At 38.8% G+C, this 20,779-nt stretch overlaps 3 protein-coding genes across 4 annotated transcripts; 1 reads left to right on the forward strand and 2 right to left on the reverse strand.

Annotated features, from left to right (window-relative positions):
• Positions 1 to 165: 165 nt before the first annotated feature.
• nr5a5 (nuclear receptor subfamily 5, group A, member 5) lies at positions 166 to 6,109 on the reverse strand. The gene is made up of 7 exons (XM_046032151.1): positions 4,292 to 6,109; positions 2,946 to 3,061; positions 2,583 to 2,724; positions 1,494 to 2,236; positions 1,219 to 1,338; positions 942 to 1,089; positions 166 to 811 (listed from the first exon to the last, which is right to left on the reverse strand). The coding sequence occupies exons 1-7, from the start codon at positions 4,389 to 4,391 to the stop codon at positions 564 to 566; spliced, it is 1,617 nt and encodes a 538-aa protein (XP_045888107.1). The 5' UTR covers positions 4,392 to 6,109; the 3' UTR covers positions 166 to 563.
• Positions 6,110 to 7,179: 1,070 nt separating this feature from the next.
• soul5 (heme-binding protein soul5) lies at positions 7,180 to 9,377 on the reverse strand. The gene is made up of 7 exons (XM_046041282.1): positions 9,284 to 9,377; positions 9,074 to 9,133; positions 8,750 to 8,831; positions 8,536 to 8,656; positions 7,915 to 8,051; positions 7,643 to 7,806; positions 7,180 to 7,511 (listed from the first exon to the last, which is right to left on the reverse strand). Coding segments are annotated over exons 1-7 (654 nt in total). The 5' UTR covers positions 9,286 to 9,377; the 3' UTR covers positions 7,180 to 7,423.
• On the forward strand, positions 8,524 to 19,157 carry zmp:0000001048 (retinol dehydrogenase 8). Of its 2 annotated transcripts, none has more exons than XM_046041267.1 (7): positions 8,524 to 8,676; positions 17,433 to 17,588; positions 17,693 to 17,854; positions 17,948 to 18,127; positions 18,212 to 18,305; positions 18,476 to 18,659; positions 18,760 to 19,157. In XM_046041267.1, the coding sequence occupies exons 2-7, from the start codon at positions 17,492 to 17,494 to the stop codon at positions 18,967 to 18,969; spliced, it is 927 nt and encodes a 308-aa protein (XP_045897223.1). In that variant the 5' UTR covers positions 8,524 to 8,676; positions 17,433 to 17,491; the 3' UTR covers positions 18,970 to 19,157. The 2 variants fall into 2 exon arrangements, with proteins under 2 accessions (XP_045897223.1, XP_045897229.1); XM_046041273.1 differs by lacking the exon at positions 8,524 to 8,676 and adding an exon at positions 16,096 to 16,233.
• The last annotated feature ends 1,622 nt before the right edge of the window (positions 19,158 to 20,779 follow it).

Genomic DNA, 20,779 nt, shown 5'->3' on the forward strand with positions numbered 1-20,779 from the left:
TTCCCGTCTTTATTTTTCCATTTGCATTGTTTATATTTTGTTAGAATTTTGAATGGGTGCAGTTGGTATTAGTTAGTGCCAAAATCTTGCTGCATAAACCGTAACATGTTATAATGGTGAAACACACTCCAGGTAATTCAGTTACAGGTTTTGAGTACACAAGAATTTCCAAAAACCAAATTTCTTTATTCAATGATGCATTTTTCTTTTTTCTTTACACAGTTAAGCTCTTCCTGCTTATTAACACATCATGGTAGTGCTTGGATCTCAAATCTGCCCTACAATACAGACCAAAAAAACATTTACTGGGCTGTAGTAATACTGTTAATAATGGGCAACAAGTTTAGTAAATATTTCCCTTCTTTGCTTGTGTTTTTCCACTCACTTTAGTGATTGAGGCTGTAAGTGTTGTTAAAGCATGCCTGTTGAGTATTTGCAACAACCATCAAAATTTTAAAAAACAAACACAGTGGGGTCTGAAAGGCAAAAAAGAAGGTGCAAAAATCCACAGTAGCAAACTCGGGCTATGCCACTCATGTAGGACTAGATACAACAGCATCTTCTCAGCTGTGCTTGGTGTGCAGCATCTCAGTGAGTAGAGAGTTGCAGGGCAAATCCCCCAGAAGATGGCGCTGGTACAAATACTCCTCAACCTGCAAGCTAATGCTACGTACTTCAGGCAACCGAAGCAGCAGCTGGCCAAACTTGTCTGAGTGTCCTGGATGACTGTGTTGGGTGTGCTCCATCAGGGCCCTGTTCACCCTCTCTTGTATCTGCTCCACCTGCCTGCGGCTCTGCACTGACTTCACATCTAGAGCAGAAAGATGATGCATGGCTCACTCATCATCGACACAATACATGCATACAAAACCGCTCAACACCAACAGAAGCTTAATGCATGAGAGTAACATTAAAAGAAAAATGCACAACTAAAAGCTCACCGGGGTTGAATAGCACCAAGTACTTGAGACAGACGAACTCATGTCTGTCTAACTGGAGTGCCTTCAGTTTTGACACCAGGTCCTGGGTCCTCAATACCAGGCCACTCAATGTCACTCCTGCCTGTGAGATGATGGTCAACACCTTAATCTGAATCAGAAGAAGAGGTCATGATCAGAATTAAAGTTGCTGTGTAACCCAAAACAACAAATAATGTCCAATCTGACATTGTTGAATATGAAGTATTTTGCATTTTGTGCAGTTAACGTTAAACTGTACCTGTTGTCCTGTGACCAGATATATGCAGCCCTCTTTGCCATAGGTCACCTGTCTGCAGAGGTGATCCAAGACCAGCAGCTCACTCCAACAGCTTTGCAGCAGCACCATCTGGTCCTCCACCTGTGGGAAGCATAAACAATTCTGATGTAGTTGCAAACAAAACGCTATGGCCTTTGACTTCCAGTAAGCACCCAACATATAGCAAAGAATAAATGCCATAGGTCCACTTACACAGCTAATTAGAGATTTAGGTTTACAATGTCATAATTAATCACCTTGAGCTCCTTGAAGAGTGCACTGTTCCTGGCCCACTCCACAAGCCCGAACAGAGTCTGGTCAGCCACTTTGCACATTATGCTGAATGTATTTAGGCAGTCATGTTTGCCTCGGCTGGCCTGCTCTCTCTGTAGAATGGCGAGGACCTTGGCACATAGCTGGCTCTCATCCTGCTCCGCCTCCAGGAGCTGACTTAGGAAGCTGTGTGTGAGAGTGTCTGGGGTTTGTGTGGGAGCCTGGGCAAAAGGGGTGGCTGAGCTTGGTGTTGAGCAGGGGGATGATGCTGGTGTGCTTCTTGGAGTGAATGAATTGTTCAGAGTTGGGTGCATTGGATAGTTTGGAGGAGCCAAGCTGTAGCTAAAAGGCACTTCCCCTTTCTCCTGGAAATATCCAGGGAAGGTGCAGTGGTAAAGTCCAGGGTAGGGCAGGGATGGAGGTGTGAGCACCGTGTCTGTGTTCAGATTGTAGTCCAGAGGCATGGGCGGACTCGACTGCCCCATGCCAGAGGGATACATGTGAGACTGATGGAAAGCATCAGAGGACAATGTAGTGCTTGTGTGACTGCTCACTAGGTGAAGGTCATTTGGAGCTGTAGGCCTGTGTGTTTGGGTAGTTTCCATTTTAATCCTGTAGGGAGCAGCGTTTGCCTGATGATAAACCTTTTGCTGTTTCATCTGCCTGTCCCGCCGGTACAGAGGTCCAAATTTATTCCTGCCACCTCTCATACGATCTGCTCTTACCGCTATTGACAGAACATCAAACAAATCATTAAGGTTTTAAAACAAGATTTGCCATTGCCAGACATTCCCAGAGATGATTAAGTTGAGAAACCTGATAATATGCCCACTGCACTTTGAGGGCTCAGGTTTGCGCCACAATACAAAGTCATCATAAATAATCTAGGTCATTACAGCTGATCTATGACTTCTTAGATAAGTCATATGGGACAAAAGAACATGCTTGCCAGTGGAACACAAGGCATGTTGCAATAGAGTACAATACAAGTACAAAGGCACACATGAGTGAGTGAGTGAGTGAGTGAATGTGTGTGTATGTTTCTGTGTGGGGGTGAGGGTTGTTTTCTCTACCTTCTCTCTTCATGCCTACTGCCAAACACTTTTGGAAGCGACAGAAAGGGCACCGTTTCCTTTGCGAAAGGTTCATGGGGCAGCTTTGTTGTTCTGCACAGGTGTAATGCTTGTTATTCTGCACTGAGCGTTTAAAGAAGCCCTGCAGAGGGAGAGAGAGAGACTGTGAGACTTTTGCTTCATTCTCAGACGATTACAAGACAATCCTGAGTGACAAAATAAAATTATGTATCATTATAGTCGCAGAAATGATATGATAATATCTTAGTTCTATGTTAGTTGACTGTGGCTGTTTGCTGTGTGCTACAACAACAAAGTGAGAATACATGCTTTTCCATGGACTGTCTGAACCCTGTCCCTTACCTTGCAGCTTTCACAAGTGAGCAGTCCATAGTGGTATCCTGACACTTTGTCTCCACAGATGGGACAGCTCTCCTCTGACTCTGCTCTGCTGTCTGCCTCCGTCTTTAACTCCTGAGCTGGATAATGACACCACAATTACACATTAAATGTCAAATGTACAGTATGACACAAACATCTGATACTAAAGTTAGCCAATGTGGCATGAGGTGAGACAACAAGTGCTGGTTGTTCAATGGTGATGGTTATGGTGATGTGCCAAGCTGCTGAAAACATATGCATGTGTCCAGAGAGCAAATTTTGCTCCAACCCTTCTTTCCTGTTCTCATTCTCTCTATTTCTTCTTTACTTTATGTTCAATGCAGAGAAGCCAAAGGTTAGTGGATCCCCCACTGTCTTGCATTTCTTTTCTTTTGCATCAGTGCAGGTAATATCTCAAGTCTGCCACAAAGAAGATGTTAATTAATAATGCCTGGAATGACAACAGAATTACTCTCAGATCTGAGTTAAGGTATTGTAGAATACTCAGTGGTTGAGTGCGAGGCTGATGTGTGTGTCTACTGAGGGTTTTTGTTCAGCTGTTGATAGAATAATGGGAAGTATAGGACCATCGCTCTTTTGCAGACATTACCTTATCACTCAGCTTGATATGCTTGACTATGATCACAGATATGACCCTTTACATAATACCCAGAGGTCACTGGTTATTGTCGTGGAAATTGTATATTGCCGGTAAGCGATTAAGCAAATAATTGAGTAGCAACAAATTGTTGTCTTTGAAGAATTTATTAAAGAGAATAAACAGAGAAGTACTATAAAACAAATACAGCTGGTCCAGAGACCTGCTGCTTAGGGCAGCTTCGGGTACATGGCCCAGAGCAAATTGATGCATAATCATTTACACAGTCTAGGTTTCTTTGTTTTGGGGTACAGGAATTCTCTCCCGGCCTTGAAGGAAAATTCAATGAGAGGAAAGGAATAGCAAGTAAGGAAAACACTAAAACAATATCTCAACTCTGACCTAAACAACCCTACATGTGTGGACAGACTAATATAATGATTATAATGATAAAGAAAAAAGTTAATTATAAAAGAACATGTATAAAAGATTAAATGTAAGAGGAAATAATTTTCTGCCATTACAGCAATGAATTCCACAGGAACCTGTCTCCCAAATGAAAATCATATCAATATAATGATATGACATGATCAATATAATTTCTGTTCTACTGAATAATATACATTTCCAGACACTGGTAAATACACTGGTATCTTTATAACACTGTACAAACTCAAACTTTATTTCTAATACCTGCCTAAAGGCCACTTTCTATCTATCTTGTACTCACATGTTGATGAGCCTTCCAAAGTTAACAGACCCTCTGAGCAAGTGTCAGGTTGGTGGACAAGGGGCTGGGGCTGCTGTGGGCGATAACCAGGTAGATCCATTCTGGCTGATTGGATGGAACTTCTTAATCAGTCCACCCTGATCTTCATTGTTGCAGAGATCAGGAGACCAGACAGACAGCGCAGGAGAGTCACAGAAAGGCTGGCAGGCAGGCCCAACAGCCCTGGTGGACTGATGGTTGTTTGAGTCCCACGGGTGGACTTCGATCTGTAGTGAGAGTCATAAAACCTCTCCTGACCTCAACTGGCTGGCACTCCTATCCAGTCAGTCAGTCAGTTTGTCAGTCAGCAAGCCAGCCAGCCAGCCAGCCCCTCCATGTTAGACAGTCAGATATCCACCTGTTACTGTAGTGAAATGACTCCAGTATCATTGAGCCATCCTGCAGCTCAGCTGATAAGATAAGAGTTAACCGAAGAGTGATTCCTGCATCATTAGTATTATGTATTGTAGCATTGGAATTCATGCAGTGGTGGAAGACGTGCACAGGTCCTTTACTTAAGTAAAAGTAAAGTAACATCACAACAATGTGAAAATACTCCATTGCCAGTAAAAGTAATATCTTATAAATCTGAGGCATTGTGCGATTATTAATGGGGGAAATAATAATAAAGTTCAGCTGCACTAATGTGTTGTCAGTTTTTGTGTGTGTAAAATAATGGAATGGATTTAACCTCATTGATCCTTGGACAGCTATTTAAATGAAACTATCAAAGCTTTTTAGAGGGGAAATCGTTCTTTATTGTAACTGCTAACATCTGATAGACAACTGACACATCAAACAAAGGGCCCCAACTGCATATTTCTATAATGAGGGGTTGCAGGCCAAGTCAAGTAAATTTTGTTCATATAGCCCAAAATCGCATATTTGCTCAAGGGGTATTGTATTTTATAAGCTGATCATATGTTTATGTTTTAAATGTTAACCCACAAAGTAACTCGTAACTGTAGATTAAATATAAACGTAATGGAGTAAAAAGTACAATATTTCCACCTGATATATTGTGAAGTAGAAAGTACAAAGCAAGTTAAACATCAGCTATTCATTCTTGAGTAAAATATAATGCATCCATCTCAAAATGCATTCAACAGTAAAATCCCAAGACACTTAGTTTTATTCAGTATTATATAATATTAGCCAATTTGTTGAATCAGAGACTGTGATTATATTGCTCCACATTCCCTGCCAGTGCTTGTGATGATAAGGTGTCATTCACAAGCCCAAATGCTACATGCTGCTTTGAGGAAGCTCAAAGTGACGTCAAAGAGATAGGGCAGTTCAAGGGTGGATGGTTATGACACCTGCACATTAGCTTGTAAATGTGTTATGACATACATCAATAACTATCAATAGACAGTATTAGGTGTTCAGCAATGACACCTGATACTGTCTGTCTTCTTTCAGAAGGTAAATCTTAATTACATGAAAAGAAAATCTACAATCCTTGATATGTCCCTGAAAAGCCACAAGTGCTGTGCAGCATGAGTAATCCTGAAAGTTATGGTGCTCTTGGACTTGATAGTGCCATCTAGTGGTATTGTCGAGTATCATTTTTCTAAACCAACCAGTTCTCACTCCCTACTCGTCACATATGGACGCATGGAGAAGACTGAAAAGTGATCGTCTGCCAGAAAACTGATGTTTGGTAGGCCTATTTGTAATATCTTTGTTTATATTTGGAAAACGGGCTGTAGCCTAATTAACATGACTTACTGCCAACTTAGATATAAAATGAAGACAATTTTGCTATTATCCTTATGACTCTGCATTATTTTACTTGCTGTGTAGGCCTACCAACCAATCCACTCTTTTTTACCTGTTAAAATACCTTTAAATGGCCAATGCAACTCATAAAATGCAGTATTTCACTTGCCAGAAAATGATTGAAGCCTTTTGTTATTGACTGAAAGGTTATTTCTGCCCTGAAATTAGTTGATTTCATTCAGAAGAGTTATATTTGACAGATTATAGCTCACCTAGTACTTTTTACCTCCTAAAATATCTTTAAATGGCCAATACAGCCCATAAAATGCAGTAAGCTATTTCACTTGCCAGAAAGTGATTGAAGAGACTGGGCAATACAGCTTCAGCAGACGGCAATCAGTTGGTCAAGACCCATCGGCGTCAGTTTGTAACGCATGGGGATCCCTATAGCGTCATAGTTCAAAGCATTGGGGGAAGCCCTGTAGCATCAGTTTTTGATGGTAAAGGTAGGTATATGATATTAACAGAAGGTTGGGGTGAATGGAGAGCCAGAACCCTGACTTTGACCAGGGCACTGGGGTTCCTGTCCTGTGTGAAAAAAATAGTCAACCTTAAATATTTTTATTATGCAACTAAGTTATGCAAGTGATGTAGGCTAACTTACATGTTAACTGACCAAGGTAGTTATTTAAACCCAAACCATGATATTTTCCTTACGTTAACCAAGTAGTTTTGTTGCCTAAATCTAACAAAATACTTTTTGTGCCTAAACCTAACCAAATTGCAACATTTGAGGACTTTAATAACGTGCCGTTTAAAAAGGGCAATGTATCGAAAGCTAGCATTTTATTTTGAAAGTCTAACCGGACGTTGTATATGTATTGTTGCTAAGCGTTGCTGACTTGACCGCGGAACCTTAAACGTCTAAAAATGTTCAAAAGCGACGCCAAAGGGCCTTGACCAAGCGTCAATATGTGACGAGTGAGAATGTGTTGTCTAAACTGGAGTCAGACTGTAGGCTTCATAGTAAATACATTAATATTAATATATAATACATCTTATAAAACCAGCTGATTTTACACATTTTAGGATAGATCCAAATGAGGCCTAAGAACAACCAAAATAAATCACTGCAAAAGGTAACTTTATTGACTATAACAGAAAACCATCAGCCATCTAGAGTAAAATCACAAGTAGTGCATGGTGTATTCACTTCATTAACATTCATTAACATTTTGTTTCTGTTTGGCAGGGAATTTATATGACACTTTGTGACTTGAAACAATGCCCAGCCACAGCATCTCCATGTAAGACTATTTGCTGTAAGCAGTCGTTGCACAGGGCTCATAACCTTTAGGAGAATGGAGAAAACTACGATTCCTCACTGCTGCTGGAACACACTGGGTCATCCTCAGCGACAAACCACACCTCATTGTGCCTGTTAAACAGCGTCATAGGACTGCAAGAAACAAATGCATGCACAAGCACACACACACAAATTTATTGCAGAATGAAATACTGATGTTTGTCTTTGGGCTTTTTTGTGTTTTTTCTTGTGATTATTACTGAGAAAATTATCCATTTGTTTACCTGTTATATCCAACAGCGTAGTGGAAGCCCTTTTTGTATTCTGCACCAGCTGAGTCAAGGGCAGAAGACAGACTGTAAGCTTTGTTTTTGTCAGACAGGCTCGTCATCCATCCTCCATAGCTCAGTACATACATATTCACATCTGGCGTGTCACGGAAGTACACCTGCATGACAGCAAAGTTTCATTGTCATTCAAACATCATCATGATGATTATCACTTAATGAAGGTTGATGTTTTAATTTTTCTGCCATGTTTTGTCAGATAAGCATACCTTATCATTAGTGGGTTTGGGGGGATCCTTCTGATGTTCAGCTGGCAGCAAGAAATACAATGTGTAGACACCCATTTCCCAAAATTTCTTGTCCATGATTTTCACAACGACAGGAGTTGTCATTTGAATTTTCGTTCCTAAGGATAATCATTCAGAAAATACAACAGTTTTTTTTTTTGGAAATAGGAAATACATCCAATGTTCTGAATTCCAATAAAACTGTCCGCCAAACTATGTCCGCTCTCTGATCACAACTAAATACTGTAATTATAGGTTAATTTTAGCTGTACCACAAAAAAAGGCACAGATGCAAGCAAAAATTCTCATTTCTTTTGCAGACTTTAAAAAGTTATACTCAAACATCTGGAATGCTACTTGTATTATTGTCCGTGCAGGGTTGCTAGGGGGCTGGAGCCAATTCAAGCCGACATTGGGATACTCCCTGGACTGGTCTGGAATACTATATTGTAAGTGGTGGGCTGTTCTGATTTTTTGCCTTATGCCTATGTATGTTTATTTTTGTGCTCTCTTTAAAATGTGAATACCTGTTTCAATAAAATATTAAATAAAACATAAATAAATAAGTGGATGCACACACACACATACACAAACACGTCTCACCATTCACGTTGGCACCAGTGATGTAGTCATACAGTCGTCTGAACGCTCTAACTTGTGCAATCTCCTGGAAGAAGGATGTCTCATCAGTTGCAACCCATTTCACAGAGTCATAGTGGCGGACCTTAGGGACATAGTAACATGGTAAGTTGGGCTTTTTGGAAGTTTATTGTACCTGAAATGTGAAAAGGTTTCTCTCTTGCTCATACACACTTACCTCATATTGGTCAGTCTTACAAATCAGGTCAAACAGCAGGCATTGTTCTGTCTCAGAACAGAACTGTAACTGAGATGAGTTTCTGTGTAATTAGAGGGGAAATTATTATAAAAGACACAGACGCGGTTAATTATCAGTAATCATCTGTGTCGTGATCTGTGATTAGTATCTTCAATTCATCGTATATCCATTGATCTACTTCATGAGCTGATTAGTAATTTTCAAATTTGATTTGTGGAGGTAACAGCACTTCTAGTTTTCTAATAAACAAAAACATTTACTCATTTTGGTCAGCTGAAGCAATCCACTGAAAACTAGGCTTACCCAACTCTGGCCTCAGCTGTAAACACCAGCAGAAAGCCAACAAGCCCTGAAAGATAAATCCTGAGACACACATGTTTTCACTCAACACTTAACAAGCCATTTTTGTTCATCCAGTGAGAAGAGGACAGTTTTCACACAACATTTAAGTTTAGTTCATACGCAAAGGCATTTCTAATCTAAGATCAGTCTGGACAGTAAGATTGTACTTACATTGTGGCAGTGTTGGGTTCCGTGCATTCAAAAATTGTATCTTTGCAGTCTGGTCCAAAACAACTATTTATTCCAACTCTGGTTATGAAAGGAAAACTGGCCCCTCCCTGATTCCATAACACAAACCAGAGAATAGAGGGTTAGGACCAATGGGAACCCAACGAATTGTGAAACAGAGAGTCACGTTTGACTGTGTCATTGACATGTTTTGTAACTTTTGTAGTATCTCTGTGAAGGACGTGATGACCTTAAGAAGGTCAAAGAAGATATATTTTGGACTACTCTGTGCCATCTACACCTATACACAACCCAGTACAACAGCACTGCAACAAATAACAAAACCTTTGTGAAGCAATAGTTCAAAGCTCAGTTTTGGTTGGGGCTGTCAGAAAGATGTTGATACCTTTTACTGACGTTTAACAACACCATACAAAGGTTAGCTAGAAATATTGTTTGTGTGTATTATTGTGTGGGTGAACGTGTGCATAATTACTGTAATATGAGGCGTGTAGGTGACAAACAGGTTCTCCTTAGTGTCTGTGGTTTCTCCCTAAAAGGCCAATTAACTGGCCTAAATCTGAAAAGCCAGACTCCAATTTATTACTTAAGTCACGCTGAAATGTAAAAGTCTCATGGTTTTGCATTCCAATCGGAGATAGTGAGTCTGGAAACATACAAGACTCCAAGAAAACACTGTTATCTTCTAGCCTTGTGCCTTAGCTACTGTGTTCCTATCAGCAGGGCTGGACTGGTAATCCGGCATACCCGGTGGGCCGAATCACCTTTGGGGCCGGTGCAACGTTAATTATGTATTCATGTCTGTTTTTAAAAAAATGGACCATGGATTGGCCCATAAAGCAGGGACAGCGGCCCATTGGGTAATTTTCTATACTGACACTGGGCCGGCCCAATCACATCTCTTACAAGCCCCTACCCCCTCTGCTCTCTGTTTCTTGCGTTATGGCCCCCCCAAAAATGTTTAGACGGCTGCCGCCAAATGCGCGAAAACAACCGATATGTTTGCTACTGGGGCTGCAGTAGCTTCAACATCAGCTGCAGTACCCGACGTAAAGCAGGCACACAGGCACTTGAAGGAATAAAGGAGAGCCGTAGCCCTAGCCTGGCAGAGGAGGAGGCATGTGTTAGCGAGTGACAAAGTCACAGGGCCCAGTGAGAAAGTGAGCAGGAGGAGAGTGGAGGTGAAGCGGTAAGCATGGAGTAGCTCAGCCTGTAGGGAGGGTCATTTACACAGGGGACGCTGGGGACATGTAGGCTACTCACAACGTTTTGAAAGCATATGTTAAAAATTTTCTGAAAAATACCAAGAAATGTTAATTAACAAAGAAAAATGCAATGATGTTAGAGTAATGTTAAAGTATGTAATGATGGTGCAGAAAATGTCTCCAGAAATGGTCCCCAGAATGCAGGATATGAAGTGTTTAATGCTCAAAATCTTCTGGGGGAGGATCCCCAGACCGACCTATCAACTATTTCATCAGTATATATTTTTCCCCTAAATAGTAGGCCTGTTAAAATATATTCTTGTCTTGTTGTCATGCCCACAATCTTGTGCAATGTTACAGTCTCATGGGCTAAGTGTTTTGTCACACCTAATCTGAGTCCTTAAATGGAAGGATGGTGTATTGGTGAGGGGTGTCCGACCAATTTTGGTGGGCCGCCTGGGCCGAAAATGCCAGGGCCGATTTTTTGCCCCAGTCCAGCCCTGCCTATCAGCCAGCTGTTGTCACCCTGGAGGGAGAGACACAGAGGCAAAGAGCGACTTGTGGGGTCTGCCAGGGACCCCCAGCATGACTTGTATATGAGCCTCACCTCCACTGTTACACGAATTAAGCCCACTGAGAAAATTGCTCCCCAATTATGAATCTTCAATTTTAGAACACATTTGTGTACATTAAAACACATTTATTTATAGCCTAGATCTTAACCTTACATTTGAATGGTTAGGATGTTCTAACATAGGTTATGTCAGAGAAATACGGCAGAATGAAAAGCATGGAAAGTCAGTATACACAGACGCAGAGGTCAGTCTATATAATGACGTCATACTAAATAGTGTGCGATATTTTAATATAAATTTGCTTTATTGGCATGAATGTTAATTGAACAGTATTGCCAAAGCTTCAAGGAAAATACAAAAGAACAATTCAAATTGTACAGTTTAATAAATAAAATAAGATAAATAAAATAGTAAACATGTGTGTGTGTTTAAGTAAAAATAGATAAATAAAAATGAAGTTATTGAAACAAATAAATACATTTTAAAAAACAGTAAATGTGTGTGTTCGTTTAAAGAACTATGTGAATTGAATTCATACACCCTATCAAATAAATAAAATAAAATAAAACAGTAAATGTGTGTGTGTGTGTGTGTGTGTGTATGTATGTTAAATGAACTGTATGAATTAAATTCACATAGCTCACCAAATCAATCAATTGCATGTTGCTAGTTGGCTATAAAACATCGCTGCCAATGGAGGTGGTGACTCACATTTTTACTCTCAACATGAGTGAAACGCCTATTTCCCATGTTATATTATTTACCACCACATTGTACAGAAGGTCCTAAATGACCAACCTCTGGCCTACACAGAAACAAAAAATGGGGCTGAGACAGAAATGATGGACTAATTATGTAAGAATTAATGTCACAAAAGAATTGCTTTGTCCCTTTTGTTGGCACAGACCACATGATACCTGTTTTCTACCTGCAGAACAACAAACACCTGAAGTTGGTTCCTATTTCAAGAACATGCATTCAACCATGAGACAAAAGACCCCATTCACACCCATGCGCACAATAGATCAGCGTGTTTTGGTGCATACATAGAAAAAAAACACAATTGCAGATCATATAAAATTGGTTACTCAAGATGATAGTGAATTAATCATAAACATTATAATCCTGAGTAAAATATAATTTTAAGTGATCACCATACCTGAAACGATACAAAAAAGCCAATTATGCTTAAACAAAATAACAAAAGGCAACTTTGTTGTGTTGTCCCCATAGAGTGTTTTTTTTAATACATTTTCTATTTCAGTGACATAAAAAACATATTATGCCTTCTCCTTAAATAGCTTTGCTTTGCTGCAAAAAAGGGAAATTTGACACTGATGACTATTAGGCTATTAGTCGTTTGTATGAAGATCCTGTTAAACATAAATAAAGTGATATTCTTGTGTCAAAATAAAGATATTTGACATTTGAATGCAGACCTCCTGTCCTGTTTCTGAAAAACTCATGAAACTTAACACATGTCAGAAGTGGATGATATGGGTCTTGGGCATGGGTGGCAAAATGGCCCCATGAGGAACCCCTGTGGCATGTTTCACTTAGATGTATGACATTTGGGAGGCAATTGTATCATGTCCAGGAGCCTTGAATTTAGTGGTCAATTAATAAAATAAGCATCAAATTTAAGTAGTTAAAGACGTTCGCAATGAAAAGTTTTTCAAAATATGAGACGTGGCGTCGAATTCCGATGTTTCGTCATGAAACAGGAAGCTGTTGTGACGTCACATGTTACACTTCCGCGTTGGCTTCACTTTTTAGACCAAGAGTACATATACTGGAACATAAGGTATAATTTTGTTTTCACAGGAAGTGACTTTTAACTCCTTCGTGCAGTGTCCAAAATGCATGAAAATTTAGAGCTGTGTCAACCAACCTCTGGCAACGACTCAGGCGCACCTCAACGTGCAGGAAGCCCGTTCATCACTCCTTGCAGCTTTAATCATGTGTGAAATTCTATTCCATGCACATACCACTGCATTACCAAATTATGCACAAGGACATAATAGACAGACCTGGTCATTCAAAAAACATCTTTTTAAGCTGCATAAAAGGAAGTAAATGTAAAATGTACAAAACACTGAATGGGGTAATGTAACCTAAGTAGAACAGCAGCGTAGACCTTCTGTATGACAAAGCAAATAGAAAGACATAAGAAACCCTCCCTCAGGCCTTAGTCAACCTCTCACGCATATTCATTCTCAAGGATGACAAAACACAGCTCAGCTCTGTTCATTCTAATGCTGTGTGGTAAGTAGGGAACAACCTTCAGCCAACATTAAACTTCATCATTTGTTGCTGCTGATGCTTGCTGATGCTTCCAGTGTGTGTTGAATAATAATAGGTTGTTATAGTATAAATTCTGTCAACAGTAATAATTAATCCTAAGGCAAACATGTGATCTTGTTTATGTGAAGAATAAATGGAAAAATGAGTTCCCCAATTAGGAAATTTTGCATGAATGTGCCCTCAAGTCGGAAAACAACAACTCGAAAGTCTACAAAGATTTTGGTACACAACTTGCCGAGTTGACGTCATATTATGCAAAAATCATACGAAAGTAAATGCTTTTTGTTAAAGCAACATTATGTAGTATTTTTATAATAAAATAACAGCTTCTGCCACTCGGCCTGCAGTGTCTGGTATTTCACTATTTAACAGTGAATTACCGGGCAGGACATCAATCGCAAGAACGGTGTAAAGCTTTATGGCACTACATCACACCAACACAATCATTCTACAAGAAGAAGCAAAAAGTATATGTACAATTTAAGTGCTTTGGAAGAAGCTAGCTCGGTATTGTTAGCGTGGACAGAGGGGCAGAGGCTGCGAAGAGACCGAAGAAGACATTGTCAGAGGAAGTAAAGAAGCGGAAAAGAGAGTGGCCAAGCAAGAGATGGACAAGAGTAAATATTGGGCTGACTTTTACTTGTTGGCTAGCTGAAAGGATGCAAGACAGATGCCGAGCTGGCCTTCCTTGATGTTTGCCTGTGTTAACAAAGTTGTCGACAGACAGAGATTTAGCCATTGGCTATAAATCTAGAGTTCATGTTAGCAAATTTACTAGATAATATACTGTAACATTACTCTAAGCGCTTGCATTGGTTTCTGTCTTGCTTTGTGGCTAGCTTGCCACCCAAGTTATAAATGACATTATGCTGCTGGTAGTAGAGAGCGGTGCTGGTGCTGTGCCGTAGCGATGAGTGGACAACATAACCAAACTCAGGAGTCCATGGCAAAGGTGAAGAGACAGAAGAAGACGTTGACGGAAGAACGAGAAGAAAAAGACAGTGACCAAGCAAGAGGCTCCCAGATGTTGGCTGCTAGAAATAAAAGGCTGCATAACAGACACCAATTTGGCATTCTTCTTGTGTACACAGATGGACTAGAAAGTATTATTGCTATGACCTGGTGGTCTTGCATTTGCTTGATGGTGCTAGTTTTTGATTGTAAGTAATGTGATCATAACAAATGCATTTCCAGCCATTCTTATTGGCGTCTGACCTTCCATTGGTCACAGTGAGAAACTGCGACATAAAATTTGCTGTCAAATCGGTATAATCGTTAATAATATCAATAGTATTATATTTACTAATTATTGGTGTGATTATTGAAAAATAACTACAGTAAAAAATTGCTAGTAAATATGCTATTAGAAAATCAATGTTTTTTGGTGTGTAGAAAAGTCTACCCTACTATAGGGTAGGTATTATATAAAATACAACATAAAACACCCTGTTAACACCTCCATTTTGGGTGCTACCACTTCATCAGTTTCTGAGAGGAAACCCTACATACAAAAACTGTAGGAAAGAAAATAATTCCCCACTCAACCTACCTGTATAAAATAAGGTTAGGAAGTAATATCAATTGAATTGGGCTTAAGAAATAATATCGAAAATTAATAAATATTGATATTATAATAATTAATATTGATATTAATAATAATAAGTAATAATAAATAAATATTGTTTTTTTCCAAGCTTTGTCTGAGTGGAGGCCCACAGTCTTAGGCCTATATTAATTATATTGTAAAATAAACATTCAATTAAAAAAAAGTGAAGATCGTGAGAACAGAGAACAGCTCTGTTTAATTTACACATAGTAATTCAAAACTGGACTCACATTTAGAGAACAGAAACTATTAACCGTTTGTGTACCATATACATTGACTAGACACTGACCGACCACAGTGGTTATATTTGTTTTGATCACAGTTATTACAAGGGACAGTTCAGTAGTCGCTGGATATTGGGACATGCCCATACTGTCCCTACTAAATTCTACGTCCTTGAATGTATCTTTATCACTAATGTAGGCCTACACTTTGTTGTCAAACAATGAATACCAATAAATAGACCAATAAATGGCTAAGCTCTTTGAACGTTTCTTCCACCTTCATGTAAACACTTCAAGAAGAGCAAAATATTGGATACACAATTTTATCTCTGAGTCTATTAGTGTGTTCTGCAGCTGTCTCGACAGATCTGGCGGTAGACTTGAGTGTATTTTTAATCATCAGTGTTTCCTGCCCTCCAGTGGTCACAATGAGAAACTGCAACACATTCAATTCGTCAAGTCGACGACAATGCAAACAGCATGCTACCGGAATGTACTTCTGGTAGTTACTTTCAAAGTGAAGTTTCAAAATTAATTCAGAAACTCAGTGTCAATACAGTATGGTACAGTTTTTTACGCGGATGATATTATTATTATTATTATTATTATTATTATTATTATTATTATTATTATTAAAGAGGTATCAACAAGGGTAGGCTACTAGACATGTAATGTTAATGTTATCTCTATTTCTAATGTAGGCCTACTTTATTATCAAATATGAAGTGAAGAATGAGTGGCCAGTCTTATAAACGCATGATGTTATGTGAGTGATGTGCTGCAGTTTTCAAGGGAGTCGTTTAAAGAACTACAACTCCCAAGTACTGAGTAGGCTTAAGTGACCCATTTAGTTAATCGCTGGGCTTATGTAGGTAATGTTGCCGCATGTCCCGATGTAACTTGGCAGTGTCCCCCCTCTCTGAATGCTGCAGTAACGTAAGTTTAGCCATCCGCTAGTTTAGTACAGTCTTTATTTCGCATATCTGCCGCTGTGGAGGACGCGCTGCTCGCTCTACAGGTTGGTAGACTACAACACCACCTACAAGCCGACCTACAAGGCCTCTGAGTCTGAACTATGGTGTGGTTTACTCGTCCTGTAGGAATTATAGCGACCTTACTGTAAATGTTATCCCCAGTGGCAACACTGTAGTTTATATTCAAGTGGATTCAATATGGGATGATATACAGTGGTGGGACTTACTAAGTAGGCTACATTCCTCAAATACTGTGTATAACCACAATTTCGAGGTAATTGTGAGTATTATAATTTTATGCTATGTTTCTACTTCAATGTATTTCAGAGGAATATATTGTAAATTTTAATCCACTAAATGCATGTTACAGCGGCAGTTTCTAGTTATTTATTAAACCTGACCCATTGTCTTAGATTAAAATTACCCGATTGGTATTTGTGGTTAAATTTGGCTCCACATAAAGATTTGAATGTTTTTATGTACATAGGTATATAGGGGTTGACAAATTCAAATATACAATTCTGATCAGAACATCCCATACCGAGGATACACAATCAAGACTTAAGGCACCAAACAATATTATTATAATTATTATGTTATATGATAATAACTGTATGAAGAGGCTATTCTGTAAAGTGAGTACTTTTACTTTTGGTGATAATACTTATAATAAAATTGTTGTGTATCTCAAAAATGCACTTGATATATATATACTGAGTGCAGTTATACCTGTTAAATGGTTCAAGCGGAAATTAAGTGCCTCTATGGACAAAGCACTCAACTTGCTGTTCTAGGCAGCTAAACATTCCAGGATACATAAATGAGATTAGAGCCAATATAATCTTTGAACAAATACCAAACTGGCCTCAGTAGTGCCTCACAGCAGCAGCGCTGAATACTCATGTCCGGTGACTTAATTTGTTGAGTTTTGATTTAAATTAATTGTTTAGAGAAAAACTTTTTTTTTTGACTTAAGTATAGATGAGAGACAACTGCATTGTGTGGTGGTTCAGTTTTCTTATTTATGTGCAATCAAACAGTCTTTTTTTGTTACGGTGCTTTTTTTAAACACTCACATAAGTTTTCATGCACAGTAAGTAAGTAAGTAAGAAATTAGTAACAGAATGCACAATAGGAAAAATGGTATCACAAAAAAAAAACATCTTTATTTTACAGAATGGTGATGATGATGATATAATATTATGAGAGGAATATGCTTTTAAATACATTTCCCTGTTCACAGCATTTTTTGACTGAGCAGTCAGGATCTTTCTGAGCCTTGAGGTCAGAGGTCAAAGAGCCATGGGAACCAGGAGTGTGCTGGTAACTGGGTGCTCCTCTGGCATTGGCTTGGCTGTGGCTGCTCGGCTCGCCAAGGATGAGCTTAGACGGTTTAAAGGTCAGACATTCACTGTCCTCTACCAAAAAACAAAACAAAACAACTTTAGATGATAGAAATAACAGCTACTGACTACCAGTGTATTCATTGTTTCTGTGAGGCAGTGGTAGCCACAATGAGGGATCTTAATAAACGGGGACCGTTGGAGTCAGCGGCAGGGGACTCCTTAAACAAAACCCTGGAAATCAAACAGTTAGATGCCTGTTGTGAAGCCTCCATCAGAGAGTGTGTCAACAGCCTACCGGACAGACGGGTGGACGTTCTCGGTCTGTCTCCTCTTGTTCACATTATCATAGACATGTTTAATGTTAAGACCTCTCCACAAGCACATAATGACATATGATACTCTGCTGTTATAGTGAACAATGCTGGTGTTGGCATGATTGGACCACTGGAGTGCCAAAGTATCGCTGCCATGAAGGAGCTCTTTGACACAAACTTCTTTGGCATGACACGGCTGGTGAAGGAGTTGCTGCCCGACATGAAGCGGAGGCAGAGTGGCCATATTGTGGTGATGAGCAGCGTCATGGGAATACAGGGTGCGTTTGGGTCGGGGAGATTACAGAAGAACAATTAAAAGAGAGTTAAGAGGTTACTTACTAATTTTTGTTGTTTCCACACAGGTCTTCTGTTCAATGACGTCTACTCAGCCTCCAAATTTGCTGTGGAAGGATTTTGTGAAAGTCTGGCAATGCAAGCAATGAAGTTTAACATCAAGTGATTACATGTCATGAAAAATACATTTTCTATCTTTAACTGAATGCAGCCACTGTCACAAGTGAAACTTTAGTTATCAGTAAGCCCACAATGGTAAGATTTTTTACAACTCGTTGACTGTAATGGAAAAGTGGTCCTATATGTATCTTTTTTCATATCTCTGTGACAAGGATGACTCTAGTGGAACCCGGCCCCGTGGTAACAGAGTTTGAAAGGAAAGTGTATGAGGATGCTGAGAAGATGGATCTATCAGGGACAGACGAGGAGACGGCCAAAATCTTCCGTGAAGTTTACCTGCCATACTCTAAAAAGATCTTCGCCTCGTTAGGCCAGACACCAGAGGAAGTGGCTGAGGCAAGTGGTTTCAATTTGAGTTTAAAAGGTCACTAAAACAATTGTTTTGCCAGTGAAAACGCATAATGAGTGTTGAAATATTTTTGTTTTTATTGTTCAGCAAACCATTAAAGTTATCACAGCCAAGGAGCCTCCTCTGCGCCACCAGACCAACCGCCTGTACATGCCCATGACTGCACTGAAGCATGCAGATCCAACCGGTCGTCTGCCGCTGGACACCTTCTATAAGATGACCTTTAAACATAATAGCGTGGTCAATGCTTTTCTTGGGGTACTGCAGATGCTGCAGAGGAGGGCAGGGGAGAAATAAAGATTGTACTGTCAAGTTGCACAGAATATAAATATTATTCTTAAGGAAACAGTGATTGACTGCGGTAGCTACAACATGGCATAGGCCATAGGAGGATGTACAATCTGTAATATGTACTGTAATATGCACATCATATTTATGGAATTTCTTTCTTTTAGTTTGTACAAGTAAATACTGTATAATAGCGATGTGAAGCACTCTTCCATTTTGTGTTCTCCTTAAATAAGAAGTTTATTTGGTTTAGTCTTACTTTTAAAGGAGATCAAGAACAGGGCATAAAAATAAAACATTAATGAGGATTACTATACTGTAATGATTTAAAGAAGATTTGTTGTAATCTTATTACAAAACTAGTAAATTAAGTAATAATAGTACCATACTGTATTAGATTCCTCTTTTTGGCAGACAGACTGGCAAACAAACAAAGAAATAAGTAATATATGCTTCAGACTTGTGGATCCAGGCCACGATAAAAGATAATTTCTTTTCCTTTCTGCTCTGAATGACCTGGAGTGGAATCTGTTATTACAGCCAATGCTTCAATTTAATCTGACAGCAGCTGTGCTTTGTTAGTCTGGTCCTTCAAACAGCCAAATAAAAAAAAATAAAAAAATGCTAAGGCTAATTCACTCATCTACTTCCAATCATAGCACTCTACCAAACTGCTTAGGAACATTTCAGAATCAGAAATCAGAATCAGAAATACTTTATTGGTCCTTGAGGGGAAATTTTTTTGTTACATATACTTACTTTGTAAACATGTCAACATATAAAGGAATAGAAATAATAATAGAAAGTAGGTAAGTAGAAAATAAAACGAAATATACAAATCTAAAAATCTAAATCTAAAATCCAAATATAAAGGAATGTGGATATGAGATAGAATTCATCCCAAGCTTCCAAGAGCAATGACATCCTGCAATGGGAATGCAAACTGAAGTTGTGATAGTGCATTAAAACATTCGATAAACAATATTTAAATCATAAATGACATTTAAAGAAACATACTGTCCGCTAACAGTACCACCTTCAGGTTCATCCTCACAGCCAAATTCATATTAGACCTGGACAGTGGAGACTGGACCTGCTGGGTAGATGCTGTACACCCCAATATGATTGAACGTTTATTTCATTATTTTAATTAAAAATATATTGCTTCAGTTTGACCAAATTCACCATTCACCAGTAGCACAATTTTATGGTGATAATAAATATAGGGGTATCTGATAGCAGTTTGGCAATCTGTTCGGGTTATATAAAAGAATGAGGAATAAGCTATTGTAACCCTCTCTATCTCCTTTTTGAGTTTAAGTTTAATTATATATATATATATATATATATATATATATATATATATATATAAATAAATAACTACATCCGATGGACATGTACATAATATCATGAACACCTACAATATAATACAATAGCCCTGCAATTAATACCACAATTGTGAAGTCTATGTATATTTTGTTACATTGTGTAATGTAAATTTTGTGGATGAAGACAGATCAGATAGGTGTTTATTCATCGGTATCATTTTTTAAGGTTGGTACAAAAACTTACAACTTAGAATATAATGCAGTCCAATACAATGTTCCCACAAATGTTTGATTTCAAAAATATGATTTTTGATTTCAAAAATTTGTTGTTAAACAGAAAACAAAGATGTTGTGGGACTGTTGTATTGGACAAAAAGAGTACAATTTCAGACTATCAAATTGCTGAATAATTCATCTTGGGTAAGTGCATTTTCTGTTTTAATTTAATGTCTAGGATTATGAGGACCTGCATTAATGAACATCCTCCTTTC

The sequence above is a fragment of the Micropterus dolomieu genome, linkage group LG02 (genome assembly GCF_021292245.1).
Source record: "Micropterus dolomieu isolate WLL.071019.BEF.003 ecotype Adirondacks linkage group LG02, ASM2129224v1, whole genome shotgun sequence".
Taxonomy (NCBI): domain Eukaryota; kingdom Metazoa; phylum Chordata; class Actinopteri; order Centrarchiformes; family Centrarchidae; genus Micropterus; species Micropterus dolomieu.

What these genes read in the sequence shown, in the direction of transcription:
- nr5a5 (XM_046032151.1), bottom strand. Translation starts at nt 4,391, where the DNA reads ATGGATCTACCTGGTTATCGCCCACAGCAGCCCCAGCCCCTTGTCCAC. An exon ending in CACTCTTCAAGGAGCTCAAG is followed by an intron (nt 1,339 to 1,493) that starts GTGATTAATTAT and finishes TGCTTCCCACAG; the next exon opens with GTGGAGGACCAGATGGTGCT. An exon ending in CTTGGTGCTATTCAACCCCG is followed by an intron (nt 812 to 941) that starts GTGAGCTTTTAG and finishes TTTCTGCTCTAG; the next exon opens with ATGTGAAGTCAGTGCAGAGC.
- soul5 (XM_046041282.1), bottom strand. An exon ending in GTAAGACTGACCAATATGAG is followed by an intron (nt 8,657 to 8,749) that starts GTAAGTGTGTAT and finishes TATGTCCCTAAG; the next exon opens with GTCCGCCACTATGACTCTGT. An exon ending in TACGCTGTTGGATATAACAG is followed by an intron (nt 7,512 to 7,642) that starts GTAAACAAATGG and finishes TGTTTCTTGCAG; the next exon opens with TCCTATGACGCTGTTTAACA.
- zmp:0000001048 (XM_046041267.1), top strand. Translation starts at nt 17,492, where the DNA reads ATGGGAACCAGGAGTGTGCTGGTAACTGGGTGCTCCTCTGGCATTGGC. An exon ending in CAGACGGGTGGACGTTCTCG is followed by an intron (nt 17,855 to 17,947) that starts GTCTGTCTCCTC and finishes CTGCTGTTATAG; the next exon opens with TGAACAATGCTGGTGTTGGC. An exon ending in GCAATGAAGTTTAACATCAA is followed by an intron (nt 18,306 to 18,475) that starts GTGATTACATGT and finishes CTCTGTGACAAG; the next exon opens with GATGACTCTAGTGGAACCCG.